Source organism: Rhipicephalus microplus, chromosome 2 (assembly GCF_043290135.1).
Source record: "Rhipicephalus microplus isolate Deutch F79 chromosome 2, USDA_Rmic, whole genome shotgun sequence".
NCBI lineage: Eukaryota > Metazoa > Arthropoda > Arachnida > Ixodida > Ixodidae > Rhipicephalus > Rhipicephalus microplus.
In genome coordinates this window covers 36,507,797-36,525,881 of record NC_134701.1, presented here as the reverse complement: position 1 = coordinate 36,525,881, position 18,085 = coordinate 36,507,797, and the positions used below count along the sequence as shown (strand labels likewise).

The window sequence follows — 18,085 nt, the reverse complement described above, 5'->3', positions numbered from 1 at the left end:
AAATTAACAGCCGTTTTCGCTCTTCCGCATGCGCGCAGAAGGCATGCTGAGCCGAGTGCGAAGTGAGCGAGAAGAAGTCCTAAACACAAAACGAATCGCAAATTATCAGAGTTGGTGGGGTAGCGTACACGCGTGCACTAGACGCAGTATATTGGATACAGTCGGTGGCCGACGATGTTGGCAAATGGTCTGGTCACTCCAGGCCGGCGACGCCAACCTCAGTACCAGCGATCAAAAACAGGGGAGATGGCCGACCGGTGTTCCAAAGAACGGTGGCAGTGTGAAAACACGGGCCTCGTCTGGCAATGCGGGGTGCTCAGAGTAGCGGGGGGGGACAAAGAACGAAGGGGTGCGTAACAAAAAGCACTTGGGGAGAGCAGCAACTAGAGGGGCGCGGAGGCAGGGTCGCCGTTTAACAGTAAGAATGTATGGGCACTTTGCCGATGCCTGATCGGTGGTCGAAATTGGTTTCCCAGGAAGTCGGCAGACTGCTGACTCCGTTCGCTGTAAACGATCAGCCGCGTTCGGAGACGTTTGTTGTAAGAGTTGTGTGCCATTTTGTGCCATTGAACCAATGTATATTTTCATAGTCGTGCGGATATTGTTCGTTTTACGCCAAAGTTTGTTTTAAGTGGGGCCGTTGTATGTGGGCTCGACTGTAGAACCAGCCGCAAGATACCACCCTCTCCCCTCCTATCAAGTTGAATAATGCAAGAGGCTGGTAATCGTTTTGAAGGGGGAGGGGTGCTATCTTGCTGCTTTTTCCATATCAGCAATGAATGGTTGCTTTGCTCGCCCCGAGATGACGTAAAAAGAGGCTGTGGTTGCTCTTGCTCCCATTTGAAGGTGCTGCCAGCAGCCGCCAGAGCACACAGGCCACGCGTTCCCGTGTTTCCTTTCATAAAAATAGACACACTGTTTGGAAACTGCTTCTTTGTTGCACTTAACTCATCTTCAGTGGTTGATAGTGCTATCTTCTGCAAGCTGTCCCGGGGCCGCCCGCGCACACCATAAAAGTGTTTTGCAGCTTTCTTTTCTCGCAATTGTTTAACCGCAATATCTGCTGTGATCTCAAGGGGCGCCCAAAAGCGTGTGCTACGACGCACTTTGCCAACTTCGCCGCAACCTCGTACAACGACGATGACGCCGCCGTTAACATTGTAGCAAGTAACCAGCATTGCAGCAAGCTATCCCCGAAGCATCGAAACAAACTGTCGATAATAAGATTAACGACAAAATACGGCCGCCGTCTCGCCTCCACGGCCGTCGTCTCGCTTCCACATGAGAAGATCCTCTACGCGTTGATAACAAGCGAAGCGAGGGATAACAAGCCAGAATAAGGGGGTGCTACCAAGTTGCGGAAATCGTTACGATCGTTTCTGGATGACAAGCTATTTTTTTCTGGTTTTGCGGAAACCTGTGAAGCAATAGCGACGAATGACCCTTCGCAACAGCAAATCCTGTCGTCGTCGCTCAAAAATCGTGTGCGCATGGTTGGGCCTTTTCGCATTCGCAGGAAGCGATCGTCGTTTGGCGCGGGCAGCTTCGTGAGCTGCGTGCTTATCAACTGCGATGTCTACACTTGCACCATTCGTGAACTCTGCTGTCGTACACAGATAAGATGGAGGACGTTTCGTGCACAGAGAGAAAGAAAAGCGATACGGCTCGTGGCAACGGGCGAAGAGGGGGGGGAAGGAGCAAGTCGAGCTGGCTTGGGGGGTGGTGAGCAAAATAATAAAAATACAGAAGAGATCCAATGGATGAGAAGGCACCAGGTGTCGGTTAGCAAGACTGCAGCGAATGACTATAGGGGATGCATTTATTACGGGGGATAAAAGAATCAAAATGTTGATGACTGAAGTAGGGGGTGCGTTTATTATGCAAGTGCGTTCATTACATAAGTAAACACAGTCAGACACTTTCACATTTCTTTCAGGTTCTTTTGTGACTTTGGGCTCAATGCTAGAAAGTATTTTTCTTTGGTGATCTAGTTTTTTATTTTTTTGTTTTTTTCCTGACTTTGGCTCCACAATTGCACTAGAGTTTCAAGAAAGAATTTCTTCACTTTTGAAATCTGCACAAAAAAAAATTTGCATTTAGATAGAATCTGTTCAGAAAATGAACAATACAGTTCCAGGTACCATGTTTTTCTTAAAAGCAATCTTCTAATACATGTACTATTTTTTTTTTCTACAAGATAAAAAGGAATATGAAGGGAAAACTGATGCAGCTTGAGGCTTCAGAGACAGCTACCCTGAATATCATAAGTGTTAGGCAAGAAAATGGCCTGTTGTCGAGAATGCATTGAAATCGAGGGATTGTCCACAGAAAAGAGAGCTTATTTTTTACCTTTTGGGATGTATGCTTGCTCATAATTATTATGGTAAACATGGTAAAACTTGACAAGTACTGCTGACTGGGCGAGTTGGTGCTTGTTAAAATGTTATTGCTTTAGCACAGCTCAGTTAGAGCGTGAAGGAAAGGTACTATGCAACTTAGAAGTGTGGCAGCTTGGGCTAGTTGGTATGGCATGACGATAGTTATAGCGCGAGAACAAAACGACGACACAGAGACGTCTGTCTTTCGTGTCCTTCTTGTCTCTGTGTCGTTGTTTTGTTCTCGCGCTATAACTATCGTCAGGTACTATGCAGTCAAGGAGAGGAAAGACAGACGACAGTATGAGCGCTAACTTCCAACTCTTGTTTATTGCGTACTCTTACAACACATTATATAGCTCATTCCACGTGACGCCGCACACATTGCAAAACCGTATATTTGTGCTGTGCCACACGTGTACGGTTTCGTCGCTTTGCAGTGAAATCGCGTCACTAGCAAGTGAAAAATAGGGCACTGTGTAATTACAGTAGGTGTTAAGGAGGAACTTGGAAAGGGGTATGGTGCCAAAAAGTCGTCATTGTGTTCATTTTCGTTTTTCAGTATTTGATCTCATAATCAGTTTTACACCATGAAAGTGCTTTGAACGTTTGAAATGCAGCTGAATTTTTATCTGACCAAAACGCCATATGCTCATGCACTGAGGTGACAGCATCTAACAGCTCATGAGTGACCAAGGATGGTCATGTGCCACTTGGTCTAGTTTAGTATGATAAGTTTGTGCAAACAGAGAGCAATGCCTGTATAAAATTCAGACTCACTCAAACCATTAACTTGCTCTTGTGTATACGGTCTTAGGCTGGACACCAGGAAAGCAGTAGAAAGCAAACTGCAGCTGAAAAGCCCTTTACCTGCTCTGCCTGCCAGTGTGTGTTCAGATCCAGGCAGGAGGCCGACTCTCACGTCCTGCACGTCCACTACAACATGGTAAGCTACCAACAACTTGACATTTTATGGGTTGCAATCATGTCGGGCTCATACAGCACCGTTGTCAGCATCTGTTATCGCCCACCGGATTCTCCTGTATAATTTACTCAAGGGTTACATGACAATATTAGTGCTGTCGAAATACCCTATCTCAGGTATATTTTTGTTTGATGATTTCAATTTTCCACACTTAGACTGGCCTAACGGGACTTTCAAAACAGGTGCTTCTAATGAGTTCCTTCAACTCGCACTTGATTTCTCCTTTGTCCAATTAGTGAACCAACCTTCCCGTGATAGTAACATTCTGGATCTCATTTTAACGTCCATCTTGAAAAGAGTTGGTCCTCTCTCTTGTCATGATGGTTTTAGTGATCATGCCCTCAATATTCAAAATCTATATTTCTCGCATCATTCTACACCTTAACTAGTACTAAATTACAAGAAAGCTGATGGTGAAGCCATTAACAGAGGCATGCAAGATTTTTGTGACAAATTCTTTTTCGCTGCGATTGGTTCAAGAAAACTGGGCACTATTCAAAGCAAAAGTACACCAACTCATTCATGATCATGTACCACGGACCGTGTTAATATATCTAAACCATGGTTCGCCAAGTCACTTCGTGCACTCAGAAATAAGAAGCCACGTCTATGTAAAGTATCCGGGAACAAGTGTGAAAGGCAAGCTTCTGAAAAAGAGTATTTGGACGCTGTATGCAAGGCGAAAAACAAATTTGTATCACATGACCTTCAATCATCAATAATCCTGTGAAACTTTGTAAAACAATCTCGCCTTCATAAAAGTCGTATCACATCTCACTTTCTGTTACCATGACGGTAATGCCAGTCCACACGATGATTTTGCAACTGTTTTCAATGACTACTTTACGTCTGTGTTTCCAGAAAAAAACTGCTTCAACATGCCTTCTTTCCCAGAAGTTAGCTACGAGTGCATGAGACCTATACGATACATGAGCCCTAGCGTCAACAATAAACAAATTAAAAATATTCATCTCAACTGTGGCAGACGGCATTGACTCGAAAATTCCTAATTTAACAGTGATTCCGTCAACTATATTTCTCGCTCAAATTTTCCAGCTGTCTTTGAGCAAAGGCGAAACTTCTTACGAATGGATAATTGGCAAAGTCATTCCAGTTCACAAATTCTGTGATGAAAAGAAGGTTTTCAACTATCGACTGTTACTAATGCAACTATCACTGACTTGTGTCCCCGGCAAATTACTTGAACACATCATCGTCTCAAAGGTAACCAGTGATTTGGAATCTAAGAATTTCTTTTTTCATAACCAACATGGGTTTAGGAAAGGTTATTCATGTAAATACAGCTTTTAGCATTTACTAATGACTTATTTCAAAACGCCGGTAATAATTCTCAAACTGACTGCATATTCATAGACTTTTCTAAAGCTTTCATCACTTAAGGGGAAAGGCACCTTTTGAAAAACAAAAAAATCGGGAAAAAGTAGATTTTTTGAAAACCACTTATTCAAGTAGTGTGTCTCATGAACTATCTGTTCTGTAAATATAAATGTCTAATTCTACACCAAAGTATATCAAATAAATTATATAACATGCTGCAGCAGCCGGCGTGCGGCCAGCAAGCGCTGAGTATACCCCAACTACGCGCATTTCCAATTCCCAAACCACGCGGCCTAACGCCGCCATCTGCAGCAGTAGCAGCGGTGTGGCCGAGGCGGAAATCGCTCATGATTGTGGGCTCTTGATGTTTTGAAATCTCTCGCGGCTCGGATGCGAAGCCGCGATTAGAGAAAGCGCGTGCCTCTCGAGGAAGTGGTCGATCACACGGCTCCTATTGGCTGCTGCGCGCGATGACGCATCTGTTCCCCTGGCTCGCCATCTGCTGCAGCATTTGCAAGGCCGGCGTTTTTTGTCTGTCCCGTTTATCATCTTCCCGCTCAGTTCTCACCTGTACTATTCAATCTTTCATTGTCTTTACTAGAGAATCTTTCACCGTGTTCACGAAAGCCCAATTGTTGCGCTGTTGGTCACGATGGGCAAAACAAAGTTCGAGACTTTGCACGCGTTTGGTTCAAGAAAGTGTCAGATGAAGCTCATATGCATGGTGCGGCCTGTTCACATGGCAACTCACGGTGACAATCGCATCGATGGTTTCGGGGGAGCAGCTTCTGCTTCGTCTCTGCAAGACGACTGTGTTGACGCTTATCGCGATGTTGAGATGGCTACACCATCACTGCAAGACCCTGTCGTCACAACAAAGGTTGGTGTTGGTGTTTTGTGCTCAAGTGCGCCTGATGCGTCGCGCTAGCTAACCGCACTCATTACGGGCCTGAAAAGTGCAACTGCACTATCGACTGTGCATTTGCAGACACGTTTTTGGACGTGCGAGGAAGATAGCAAACGTGCTGTTTTGCAACAAAAGCTCGGCGCTCTGCTGGCAACCAAGAGGAAGTTTCAGATAATGCCTGAACCTGAAGATGCCACCGCTACGACTGAAGGCGAGAAATATACAAGAAGACAAGAAGACCTCAATCATATCCTACAGTGGTGTGATGACTGTTAATGACCCTAAACCCTACTAAATGCAATCTAATTTCATTCACTCGTCGTCTAAACCCTCCTCGCTTTTCCTATAACATAGCTAACGTCCCTGTCGAATCAGTAACCACTTACACATACCCTGCAATCACTCTATCCTACAATTTGTCATGGAACACTCACAATAATAAAATCGTACCAACATCTAACAGAACCCTGGGCTTCTTAAAACGCCACTTACGCAGCGCTCCATGTCATGTAAAACTACTTGCTTATACATCATTAGTTAGATCTTAGTTAGAATATGCATCTCCCATTTGGAACCCGCCTGAAGTTGGTCTTACCAATTCCCTCGAATCCATTGAAAATCATGCAGCTAGATTTATTCATGCTTCGTACTTATACGACATCAGTGTTTCATCCCTCAAAGCCATGTGTAACTCATCCCCTTTATCATGTCGCCGACACATCGCATCCCTCTCATTATTTCACAAGTTTTTTCACTCTCCACTTAACCGCCCTCTTTACATTATTCCTGCAGCTCACATATCTCGTCGTACCGGCCATGCGCTTCAAGTTTTTCGCCCACGTGCCCGTACTAAAACATTTTCTGCTTCTTTTTTTCCCAGAGCAGCAAAAGACTGGAATGGCCTTTCCCACGATGTGGCCACAATCACCTCTATATCAAGCTTCATGCATAATATTTCAAATGTAACTTCACATTTATCATTGTGATAAAAATATCGATTGTATGTTACCCACCCCTTATGTAATACCCTCTTGGGGGTCTTTAAGGAAATAAAAATAAATGAATGAATGAATGAATATTTCCTTGTGCAAGGGGATGCCCTTAGTGGCCTGCTGTCCAAGACCCTGTGCCCGCGCATCCTCGAGATTGGGGTGAAGTTCCGAGGAGGCACCCAGCTTGGACTTGCCACGAAACATCAGCTCTTATGTGAACACTGTGGAATAGTTTCAAGCTCGTGGCATTCTGCTCTCCAGAACAAGTCAAAAGCCTTCAAAGTGAATACAAGGGCTATTATGGTCGAGAAGCAAACAGGACTTTTGGACTGCTATGAATGTGTCAAAACTCCCTCTAGGACTTTTGGACTGCTATGAATGTGTCCCATTGTGGCCTGCAGCATAGAACTTTCCAGAGGCTCCTGAAGCAATCCAGGGAATCACGGGAACAGACTCTGGAAAAATTTTACCCAGAATCGGCTTCTGCTGTGAGAAAGGTGTACAAGGAGATGGACCCATTCTTCTGCAGGGACATCACAGTGAACTATGATAGGACCTGGCACAAGCGTGGACATACATTCCACATTGGAGTTGGTGCAGTCATCAAGTGCCACTCAGGCTTCATTTTAGATGCCGTAGCGTTGTCTAATCAGTTCCTCGGCTGTCTAGTAAGGGCCGAATCCCAAAGACACTGGCTACGCAAGCTGGTTGGAGCAGCACGTGTGCCATAAAAACACTGTTGTGAGGTCTGGGAGGATGGCGGTTAAGGCAGCGGTAGCTCTGTTTTTACGTTCTTTGTCAAAAAACAACCTCCATTACACAACCATAGTATCCGTTGCAGATGATGCCACATTTTCTGCTCTTCAACAAGAGAATGTTTATAGGCTAGTCTCTATCATCAAAGAATTCCTTAACACTGTTCGGAAGAGGATGGGCACAGCTCTGCGCAATCTCGTGCAGAAAAGTGAACAAGCTCTAGGAGGGAAGGGAAGGTTGACCAAAGCACTTATTGATAAGCTGACGAATTATTATGGCTGGGCACTGCGGAACAATTTCAGTGATGTGACTGCAATGCCTCGTGCAATGATGGCATCATTTTACTACGTCCTCTCTGCAGATACGAACCCTCACCATGACTTGTGCCTGGAAGGTGAGGGCTCATGATGCCGTCATAATGCCAGCAAGGTGAATGGTGTGCCCTCTCCAAAGAATAAGTACAATATTCCTGACTACCTTGCAAAAGCAGTGCTGCCTGTCTATCAGCGCTTTTCACAGGCTTCGCGTCTGTAACACTGCCTGGAAGCGAAGACACAAAATGCGTCGGAATCATTACACTTTGTTTTATGGTTTTTGACGCCCAAGGAATAGCATATATTGTTGATAGCTATGGAGACAGCACTGCTTGAGGCAGTGTTGAGATACAACGCCGGTTGCTACAGGGCCACCCAAGAGTTGTCGTCATCGATAGGGCTTACACCTGGTCACCTTGCCAACCAACAGGCTGCACAGAGAGACTCTCTCCATCTGAAAAATGCTCAAAAACGAATGCAACACAAGCAGGAAAAGCAGCAAAAAAAGAGAGCTCCAAAGGACACATCTAGCTACTGTGCAGGGTCATTTTAGATCAAAATATGGGTTCAAAACTTTGGAAATCTGTTTTCTCAGAATGAATTTTTTGGCCAGTGAGGCTGTTTTGTCTGGTGACGTCACTGCAACTGTTCATCTGATTTATATCAGATTTGTCTTATTATGTACCCTATTAATATGCCAACATACTGAAAAAGCTACCTTTGTGATTTATTGTGTCAGTAACCTGTGATAACTAAAATTTTATTGACAAAAGCCAGACCGCAGACACTGAATTCAGTGCTCTGCTAAAAATTTTCAACAAGGAAATTTTGAAAAAGAGCTCTGTCTCAGTGAAGAGCATGCATCGAGGAATGGTCGTAGTGAATTTCACAGTGCTAGCACATTTATCAAATTCACCAGAGCTTGACTAAAAAACCCATTTGGACTACCCTGATAAATGGTTTCAACTTGGGAACCAGTGAACATAAATGCATGAAATTGTTGTGGTTATTCAAACAGCTTTATTATTAGCCTACCCGAAAATTTCATTAGGATATATTAGTAACAGAAAAGTCTCCTAGCTCCGAAACTTGTAATTCCGCAAATATTTCACGGTCATCGAAGGCGCTTCATCTCTAGTACAGACGTTTTTTCTGGCATTCGACAGAGGAGCATCTTAGGCCCTCTGTTATTTCTCATATTCATTAATGACCTGCCATCCGAGATAACATTCAAAATCAAGCTTTTTGCAGACGACTGAGTGCTGTATAGAAAACTTGATACGGTCGGCGACTACAGTGCGCTTTAACATGACCTCAGCAGTATAACGCATGGGTGTGATCGATGGCTTATGAGCTTGACCACTAACAAATGCGAAACCAAGACTTTTGGGCAAAAGCTCTCGACTTCCACGTTTACATGTTTCCTTAAGAATAACTCTCTCTTAACTACAATTCGCTAAAAATATTATGGTATTCATTTCACACCTAACCTATTGTTGTTCATGCACATAGATAAAAGAACTTCAGAAGCATCGCAAACTTTATGCTACCTAAAGCATAATCTTACCAGCACACCTGCGGCTACTCACAAGCTCGCCTATAAAACTTTCATGCGCCCTCAGCTCAGATATGCATCAGCCATCTGGTCTCCCCACCAGGATTACCTCATCAAATTTATAGAAGCTCTCCAGAATCGTGAAGCTCACTTCATGCTCACGAATACAATATACAATGTGGTATAACGAAAAATAAGCATTCACTTACACTTCCACATCTTTAGACATGTAGGGATATTGCTTTAATCTGCTTGCTACGCAAGATAGTACACTCAAACTTTGCTATTATGTAATGGGATATAACAAATTAATGAATATAACGAAGTAAATGAAATTCTCTTTGAAAGATTCATTGAGAACCATACATTTTAAACCTAGTTGTAACAAAATAAAATTGACCGGTAAATGGATATAACGAATAAATTAGTCTATCAAATAGTCTATAAAAAACGATTGAAATTTGTTAAGTATATTGTTTTCTGCGGAGTTTAACACTCGTTTGGCACACGAATGGTTGAGAGAGCCGTTCTCCTCACACAGCCAGCGAAGAGGACTGAGGAAGCGCTCAGCGGGTCGCATGACTGAGAAGAAGCGCCGCAGTGCAAAGCAATTTCCTTCTCCACACTTTAATGACGACAGCAACGACTGGTTCTCTATGGCGTCTCTGCTGCTACCTTCTGCACCGAGAAAGAAGGACTCTCCGCGAGAGCTTTCTTTTTTTTCTTTTTTTTTTTCTCTCTCTCTTCGCGAGCGGCCTTGAAAGGAGAAGGGTCTCTATGTGAAGAGACGCAAAAGGGAGGAGCGTGGCCCAGGGGCGTCGTATATGGGCATTTGAAAGAGAGCGAACGATCCACAACAGTCTTGAGCACAGCTTTGAGAGTTGCTGCCGTGGGATAGGGCTTGGTGCTGAGAGCATTTTCGGAGCGCGGTATGTTTGAAATAACCGTTGTAAGGGCTTGCGCGTTCGAATTACAGAGCGTTTTCGCCCATTGGAATATACATAGCTTTGACGGGACCTTAGCGTGAGTTCAAATTAACCAGAAGTTCGAATTAAGTGTGTTCAAGTTAATGAGGTTCGACTGCGTTTATTTTCCGTCGCACGCGTGGTCAGGTAGAGATACATCGGGCCGCGAGATGGTCTCCTTCTTTGTATGCTTATAGGTGTGCGCCCATCTCAGCATACATTGCCACAAACTGTTATAATCGATATAACAAAATAATGTATATAACAAAATAATTGTGGCTCCCTCCAACTTCGTCATAACGAGGTTTGAGTGTATACAGTAATCGTAAAACGACACTGACTCTTACAAAACCACAAGGCTCTTCAAGCAGTCTCAATAATATCCAACGCCTCTCAGGCCGAAGGCACGCATATGACGACTCTGCACTTCCTCGGGGCATAAAAATGTGGAACGGGCCCTTTGACACCATTGTGAACATATGTGAGCCCACAAATTTTAGAAATAAGCTCACTCTATTTTTTTCTCTTAGGTTTCCTGCATACTATTGCTTTATCAAAGAAACTCATTGTCTTACTGGTGTAGTTCAAGTACAGTGAAACTTCGATTATACGTCCCCTGGTTTCACGACAACTTGCATTTTACGACAAATCGGTTTCATCCCGGCCAAATCCCCTTGAAAATAATGTATTAAAAACTTGGTTATACGGTGCAGTTTTACACAGACCCCGCATTTTATGACAACTTTCAGATTCCACCTGAAAGAAAAAACCACCTTTACTCGAATGAAACGTCGGGACCTTAGCGTGAGTTCAGATTAACCAGAAGTTCGAATGAAATATTCACAAGTGCAAAATATGAACTTGCATTCCCTTAAATTGACAATCGGAACAGCAGAGAGTGTGACAGGATGTCTACATAGAATGGAGAATTTATTCTGCTGGAAGTTCATGCGCTTCTACATATGCCTCGATCACGTGTGAATGTATTGGGGGTCGTTTAGCCAAGCTCTACCTACAGGGAAGAGCTTCAGCCGGCCAAAAATTCTATGTTTTCACGCTTTTGATCCGTGAAAACTTTCTTGTCAACATACAGCTGATCTGCCTTTATCGCACTCGCAGGCACAGGCTTGTGCACGCATAAGGGCGCAACGCAGCCGCTTTCATTGTGAAAAATTATTTTCACTTGACGTCAACGCTGGTAATATGAGCGTGACATCACTAGTTGCACTTAATAAGGCAGCAATCAACAACCCGCACAGCTCAGTCGCGCACGAAGGCATTCTATGCAAACTCATGCTCCTTTGCCATTATGTGATGGCATTGACACCTTGTCTGACTCTTGTAATGGTAGGCTATGGGCAATATGGCTTTATTTGCTCGTGCAGGCGATATTCGAACTTTATTGATTCAGTCGAATCTTGATAATTCAAACTCGAAGCCTGAAAATTTGTTTGAAAAGTTTGAAATAGTGAAAGCTAAATTAACGAAGTGCTCACCATGCAGTGTCGCATGTGCATTGAGCTAACACACAAGGGGGAAGTTTCAGAAGACTTACATTTATTCACAAATCACAGGACATTCATCAATAATGGAAGTAATCGGTGATGCGCGTCTGCACCCTTTAGCCTTGCAGCGAGTCAATTTAGCACGCAGCTTGCAAAGCATTTCTACTTTGGCTTCAGGATTCTCCTGGCAAAAGAAGTTACGCCCGGTAATGTCCAGGGCTGACACTCTCTAAAGACAATGACAACAATAACTGCGTCTTTGCTACTCAGCCACAGCGTGGACAGCACGTGACAAAAAAGGAGGAGCGTCTCACGCTCCACGTCAGCTTTTTTATTTGCTCTCTTTGCTCGCGTCGTTCAAGGGTTTACGTGGCAGGGGCGGGAAAGGTGGAAGTGTGGCACTGGCGCGTGAGAGAGAGCCAACACTCCTCGACAGCTTTCTTTTTTTCTCTCTTTCTTCGCGTGTGTGATTGAAAGGAGAAGGGTCTTATGTGTCAGGGACGGAATAGGGAGAATCGTGGTGAAGGTGCATCGCAGATCGGCATTTGAGAGAAAGCAAACATTCCACTGCAGCCTTAAAAGCGGAGGCAGAGAAGGCAAGTCCTTGCCGTTACAGCAGCAACCCCAGTGTTCGTTCTCGGGACTAATACCATCAATGCCAGGTGTCTTAGGTCACTGTTCTGTCTCAGATATTGAAATGTCATCAGTTGCAGAGCTGGCTGTCCAGTTTAGAAACTGCCTCATCTATTGCTCCCCAGCAGGTGATTATGCTGGCTAGTTTTCTGAAGGCATCCCGGCTGCGGTGGCTGGATTTCCGATGGAGGCGGAAATGTTGTAGGCCCGTGTGCTCAGATTTGCATTCACGTTAAAGAACCCCAGGGGGTTGAAATTTCTGAAGCCCTCCACTACGGCGTCTCTCATAATCATATGGTGGTTTTGGGACGTCAAACCCCACATATCAATCAGTTTTGTGAAGGCACTGATTGACACAAAGGATGCTGCTGTGTTTGTGTTTCTTGTTTCAAGCTCTCACAAAAACTACTTTCATCTCACTAGCAATAAGACAAAGGATCAAATATAAGTTTCGGACTTGTTTTTACCTTTCCAAACGTGCTCACAAATGCAGATTTTTCTTAATGAAAGTGCGCACCGGTTTTTATACCGCGTCTGAGTCTAGCGATGATTCTTCTGAATTGCTGTTCAACTGCAAAATCAGAATCTGATTCACACACGAGAAGTCTATAAAATGGTAGGAAGGGGAAGATGGTAGCTTGTGATGAAAAATTTGCAAACAGAAGTTGTGTCCAGCCGACTTGTCTTTCTCAAGGCAGAACAGAACAGTTCTGTTCTAGCCTTGAGGAAGACTAATTTGCTTGTGGAAACACCAGCTCAGCGCTACTCCTGTTTGCACATTTTTTTCATCTTATACGAGAAGTTATTTACGTGTCAAGGCTCAAATGTTGACAAGTCAGCGAAGAGTGAACAACATCTCAAAACTGTGCACAGTGAGATAATGCTGACTGGATGAAAAGAGGCTTTTCACTCTCTCTCTTCCCCCCCCTCATGTTTCTAGGCAAAGCCACTTCGTGCACATTGGTTGCCTGTCAACTATGTGGACGGTTATTTTAGAGAAGAAATTTTTAATAGTCGTATAGGTTTTCATTCAGGGTCATTGAAGATTTACTTTGCTATTCCTCATGAATAAACTATGTGTATCTCACAAAACAAATGATAATATTTTCACTTCATGGTCACTTCAAAAGATATGTGATATTTTTTTAAAAATAGATTCGTCTAAAGAATATTTAGCAATAAAAAAATTATGGTACGCATTTTGCAAGAAAGAAAAAAGACCCTTAAAAGGTCTTGTACTGTCAGCATGCTTGTTATTTAGATCGGCTTGTCTTTTTACGAAGTTGTTTCGATGTCTTACTTCTTCCCAAGCAATATTCTGGGGCAATGCTATTAGAGTACTTAGGTGCAATTTCAAAAAAGTTTGTACTGCTTCTCGAACATGAAAAGCGCTGCTAGTCAGTATACTATTGTTCCCAGGAACCAAGTGATGTAGCACTGTATACAGCTTATTGTTCCATCTTGTGGCTAATATTTCGAAAGAAGCAAATGGGAACTTATATTTTGAGTTTGCTCTTGGACCATAACAAGTTGAACAGCATTGCTGAGACTATCTTTTTCACCATAAACTCCATGCCAGCTGGTTTGTGCATTGCTAGAAATAAGTGTTGGAAATGAGCTTACATCCTTGGACACTTTTCTTTCCATACTATTAAATGTATATGTGAACCGTATAAAAAAACCAGCTACTAATCTACTTATCACAACATTCGTTTCAATACGATGTCATGGCAATAATGGAAACATGGCTTAAGGAAGATGAGTAAGTAAATATACCTGGATATGCAATGCTTTCACAGCCAAGACCGCACGTGGCATAAGGTGGTGGAGTAGCCTTGTTTATCAGGAATTAACTTAGTTTCCAGCGTTTAAATGACATTTCATGCTCTCAAAAAATGGCTGAAACGCTATTTGCAACAGTTGGATGTTGTGTCGTAGCTGGTGAAGTTCATCGCCCCCCAGGTTTGAACGTAGATGACTTCATATGTGTCATGGAAACTACACTAATTCACTGTGTAACCTTGCATGCACAAATAATAAGCTGTGGTGATTCCAATATAGGTCTACTTAAAGACCAACGTCATGACTACTTGTTACTTTTACAGTCTTTTAATCTTAAAAATGTTATATCCAAAGAAACACGTTTGTCGGAGCATTCTCCCACATTTATTGATCACATGCTGTGCAGTCTAGATGCTGACATAGAAAGCTGGTGTTTATGGGTATGCAATTGCTGATCACCACCCAACTTTTCTTTTCGTACTGCAAGCGTACTTACATTCTACTCGTGTTGCCCAGAAATTAGTCCCAAGATATCACACGCGTAAATTATTCAAAACTATGCACCCTCCTGCAACACACTTTGTTCGAAACACTGTACAACGATGATGTGCAAGTTGAATGTAATATTATCATTTGCAGTATCACGAATGCAATAAGGCAGTCATCTTATATGTGCGCACGACGGAAATATGACCACGCCTTGTGTCCTTAGACGAAAGATCCTATTTTAGCTTTACTAAAGAAAAAATATTACCATTATAATAAACTAAAATCAAACAAAACAATTGAATACTACAAGGCTCAGTTTAAATACTTCAGAAATCAGTCAGCTGGGCTACTGGATAAATCCAAGAAGGCATATTATACAGGCCTCATGAAACGCTGCGATACAAAGCAAACATCGGAAACAATCAGGGAAGTGACAGGGCTTGAAAACAAACAGAAAATTCTTCCTGACAATCTAACAACTAGCCTTACAAATGATTTCAATGATTACTTTGCCACAGTTGGCAAAAAAGTTACGAAACAATTTAGTGCTGCACGACCCACCACCTGCGTTGAAAAAAATGAAAACAATTTTAGTTTTCAGGCCATAACAGAGGAGAAGGTGATGTCTGCTATGTAAAACCTACAGGTGAACAAAGCCGAAGGAATGTATGATATACAAGCTAGGGTACTGAAAGACAATTCAGATTTTTTGAGTGCTCCCCTTTGTCACTTCCTTAACCATTCAATAAATGCCAATTCCTATCCAGATGCTCTAAAAATGGTCAAAGTTGTACCAATATACAAAGCTGGAAACCATAATATGCCCGGAAGCTACAGATCAATATCCGTGTTAAGCGTTGTAAACATCTTTGAAAAGTTAATCGCGCAACAGCTGAAAGACTTCCTTTGCAAGAATAACATAATTTGCCCGCAACATCACGGTTTTGTTGCAGGAAAATTCACATCAACTGCTGGGCTTACTTTATCTCAAATCATCAACTCCGCACTCAAACAAAATATTGTTATTGGAATTTTTATCGACATAAAAAAGGCGTTCCATACTATTTGCCATTCGGCACTTTTGGAAAAACTAAATTGTTATTGTAATATTGATGATGCTCATGTCTTTTTTTCCAGTTAGCTTACATCACGAAAGCAAAAAGTACTAATTCACTGTTATCTATCCGAACCAAGGACTGACACCTGTGGTGTGCCACAAGGATCCGCATTGGGTCCCATTTTATTTGCCTTGTATGTCAATGACTTCCCGCGACTACTACAGTCGTCTGAAGCATTAATGTATACTGATGATACTGCAATTTTATTCATAGGTAATTCACTTGAAGCCTTACGACATGTTTTGTCCAATGAGCTACTTTTTATTTCAATGTGGTTCCATGAGAACCAATTGCTACTAAATACAGATCAAAGAAAATATATTAATTTTCAGTCAAGAATGAAAAGTCTCAATCACCTTTTGATTGACGTATCACTAAACAATCAATCAATTGAATGTGTTCCAACTATTAAATATTTAGGTATTTATACTAACACTGTTTGCAAAAAGTTGTCTTTCAATTGCTACACTCTGATACAAGCACGTCAATACTTTGACTTGAGTATGATGCGGACATTATATTTCATCCTATTTCATTGCCACCTCAGCTATTGTTGTGAATCGTGGGGCCAAACGTATATGCCATACCTTACTCCCCTAATCCGATTACAAAGAGATTTCGTATACTGCTATTTACAAACGTACGCAGGTACAAGATTTCCTGCTTAGTAAATAAAATAATAAACACAAACACACCTCTTCCCCGCACCATTTATAGGTTTCCGTTGCTAAATACGCGACACCCTAGCATAGGTAATGTTAACCTTCCTTTATGTTCAAATGTATATGGTGAAAGACTGATGCAATTTTCTGGTGCTAAGCTTTGGAACAATTTGCCTCTGTAAATAAAATGCACTAGAAGTTTTTACATTGCCTGCAAATGATACTCTATTGCTAATCAGACATTTTCTTGAGATTTTAGGCATTCTTATAATTATTCTCATGTGTGTTTGCTGTATTAAGTGATCGTTGTTGTTTTTTTTTGTTTGTTTTTTGTATATCACTATATCACTCAATTATGATGCTTTCACAATTGTTTAATTTTTTTCTGGAAGACTGCTATTATTCTATTTTTTATTAAAATCCTTCTGTGTTGGACCCTTCACTAGCCGCTTAGGCTATGGGTCCAAACATTTCTGTATGCATTTTTTATATTATATTGCTATAAAATTCCTCCTTTTGATTGCTTTGACTGATTGAACACTCAGAAGTTTTTCAGTTGTTTACTGATTGAACACTCAGAGTTTATTTCAGTTGTTAGTGGGGGGGGGGGGGGGTGCCTTTAGTCAATAACAATTGCACACTGTCAGTTTTCCCAAGCCTTGAGGTCATTCATGGAAAGTGCAAATACTTGTTGCTGAAGTAACTTGCAAAAGCAGTGTATAAGAATGCTGAAAATATGTGCAGTGCTTACAAAAATAACACTTGAAACAACATGGCAAAAAGTTGTGCAGCAGTGTGAAAGCTTAGCCAAAGAAATGAAAGTCAGCCCATGATATTGCATAAAAAATTAAAGCCAACAGGCCTTGGAATCGACAGTGCCACCTGTCTTTTTGCAACATGGAACTTTTACTTAAATTTATCTCTTTCTTTTTTCTTTATTAAGGCACGCATAAATGATGACCGGCCACTGACTGTACCAGAGGTGGTGGCTGCCTTGAAACAGGTTGAAAACCAGTTCGAGCACTTTGACTGCCGCCAGCCAGGTTGCAGCCATCATGCTGCCACTGCCTCCGAATACCTGCAGCATCTGAACACCTGTGGGCCCTATGTGGGACAGATCTCAGAAGACCAGGTAGTGCAGTGATTGGAGTTTCCAGTGGGATGGTTTACATGACGTTTTGTTTTCACAGGTGATCGACAAAAAAACGGTCGGAAAGAAGGGGAGAAAAGTCATGCAAGGGGTATGTATGACTTACACCAACGCACTCGCATCTCATTAGAATGAAAATAAAAATGTGTAATTAATTATTCATTATATCTCTTATTGCAAAGTCTGGCACTACATTGCACAGTTTTAATCATGTAAAAAAAGACATTATTGAGGCCCACATAATTGCTGTTGGGCCATGCATACAATTAAATTTCGTGAAAGCAGCAACAGCAGAAAAAGGGGGATGGTGGCTTTGACATTGGTGTCATTTGCCTTGGCAGCTATCATGATAGCTTTTGTGCTGTTGTGTTCTGTTATATTGCAATTGTATTTTGCTGTCATTTTGCATATGACTCATTCACATTGCCATGAAACCAGTGGAACAGTGGTGTTCATGAAAGGAGACCAAAGTATAAAAATCTCCATGATTACGGGCAGCACACTACCCCATTCGCTGACTTGGCTTCTGATCACGCCCGCAATGTCAAACCAATCAGCT

At 42.3% G+C, this 18,085-nt stretch overlaps 1 protein-coding gene across 9 annotated transcripts in view; it reads left to right on the top strand.

Annotated features, from left to right (window-relative positions):
• LOC119169139 (uncharacterized) overlaps positions 1 to 18,085 on the top strand; it is a 748,171-nt gene that overhangs the window by 316,476 nt on the left and 413,610 nt on the right. For all 9 annotated transcript variants that reach the window (XM_075883059.1, XM_075883033.1, XM_075883044.1 and 6 more), the window contains 3 exons: positions 3,193 to 3,321; positions 17,320 to 17,508; positions 17,567 to 17,617. In XM_075883059.1, the coding sequence (XP_075739174.1) occupies positions 3,193 to 3,321; positions 17,320 to 17,508; positions 17,567 to 17,617 (369 nt within the window). The remainder of the gene's footprint in view (positions 1 to 3,192; positions 3,322 to 17,319; positions 17,509 to 17,566; positions 17,618 to 18,085) is intronic.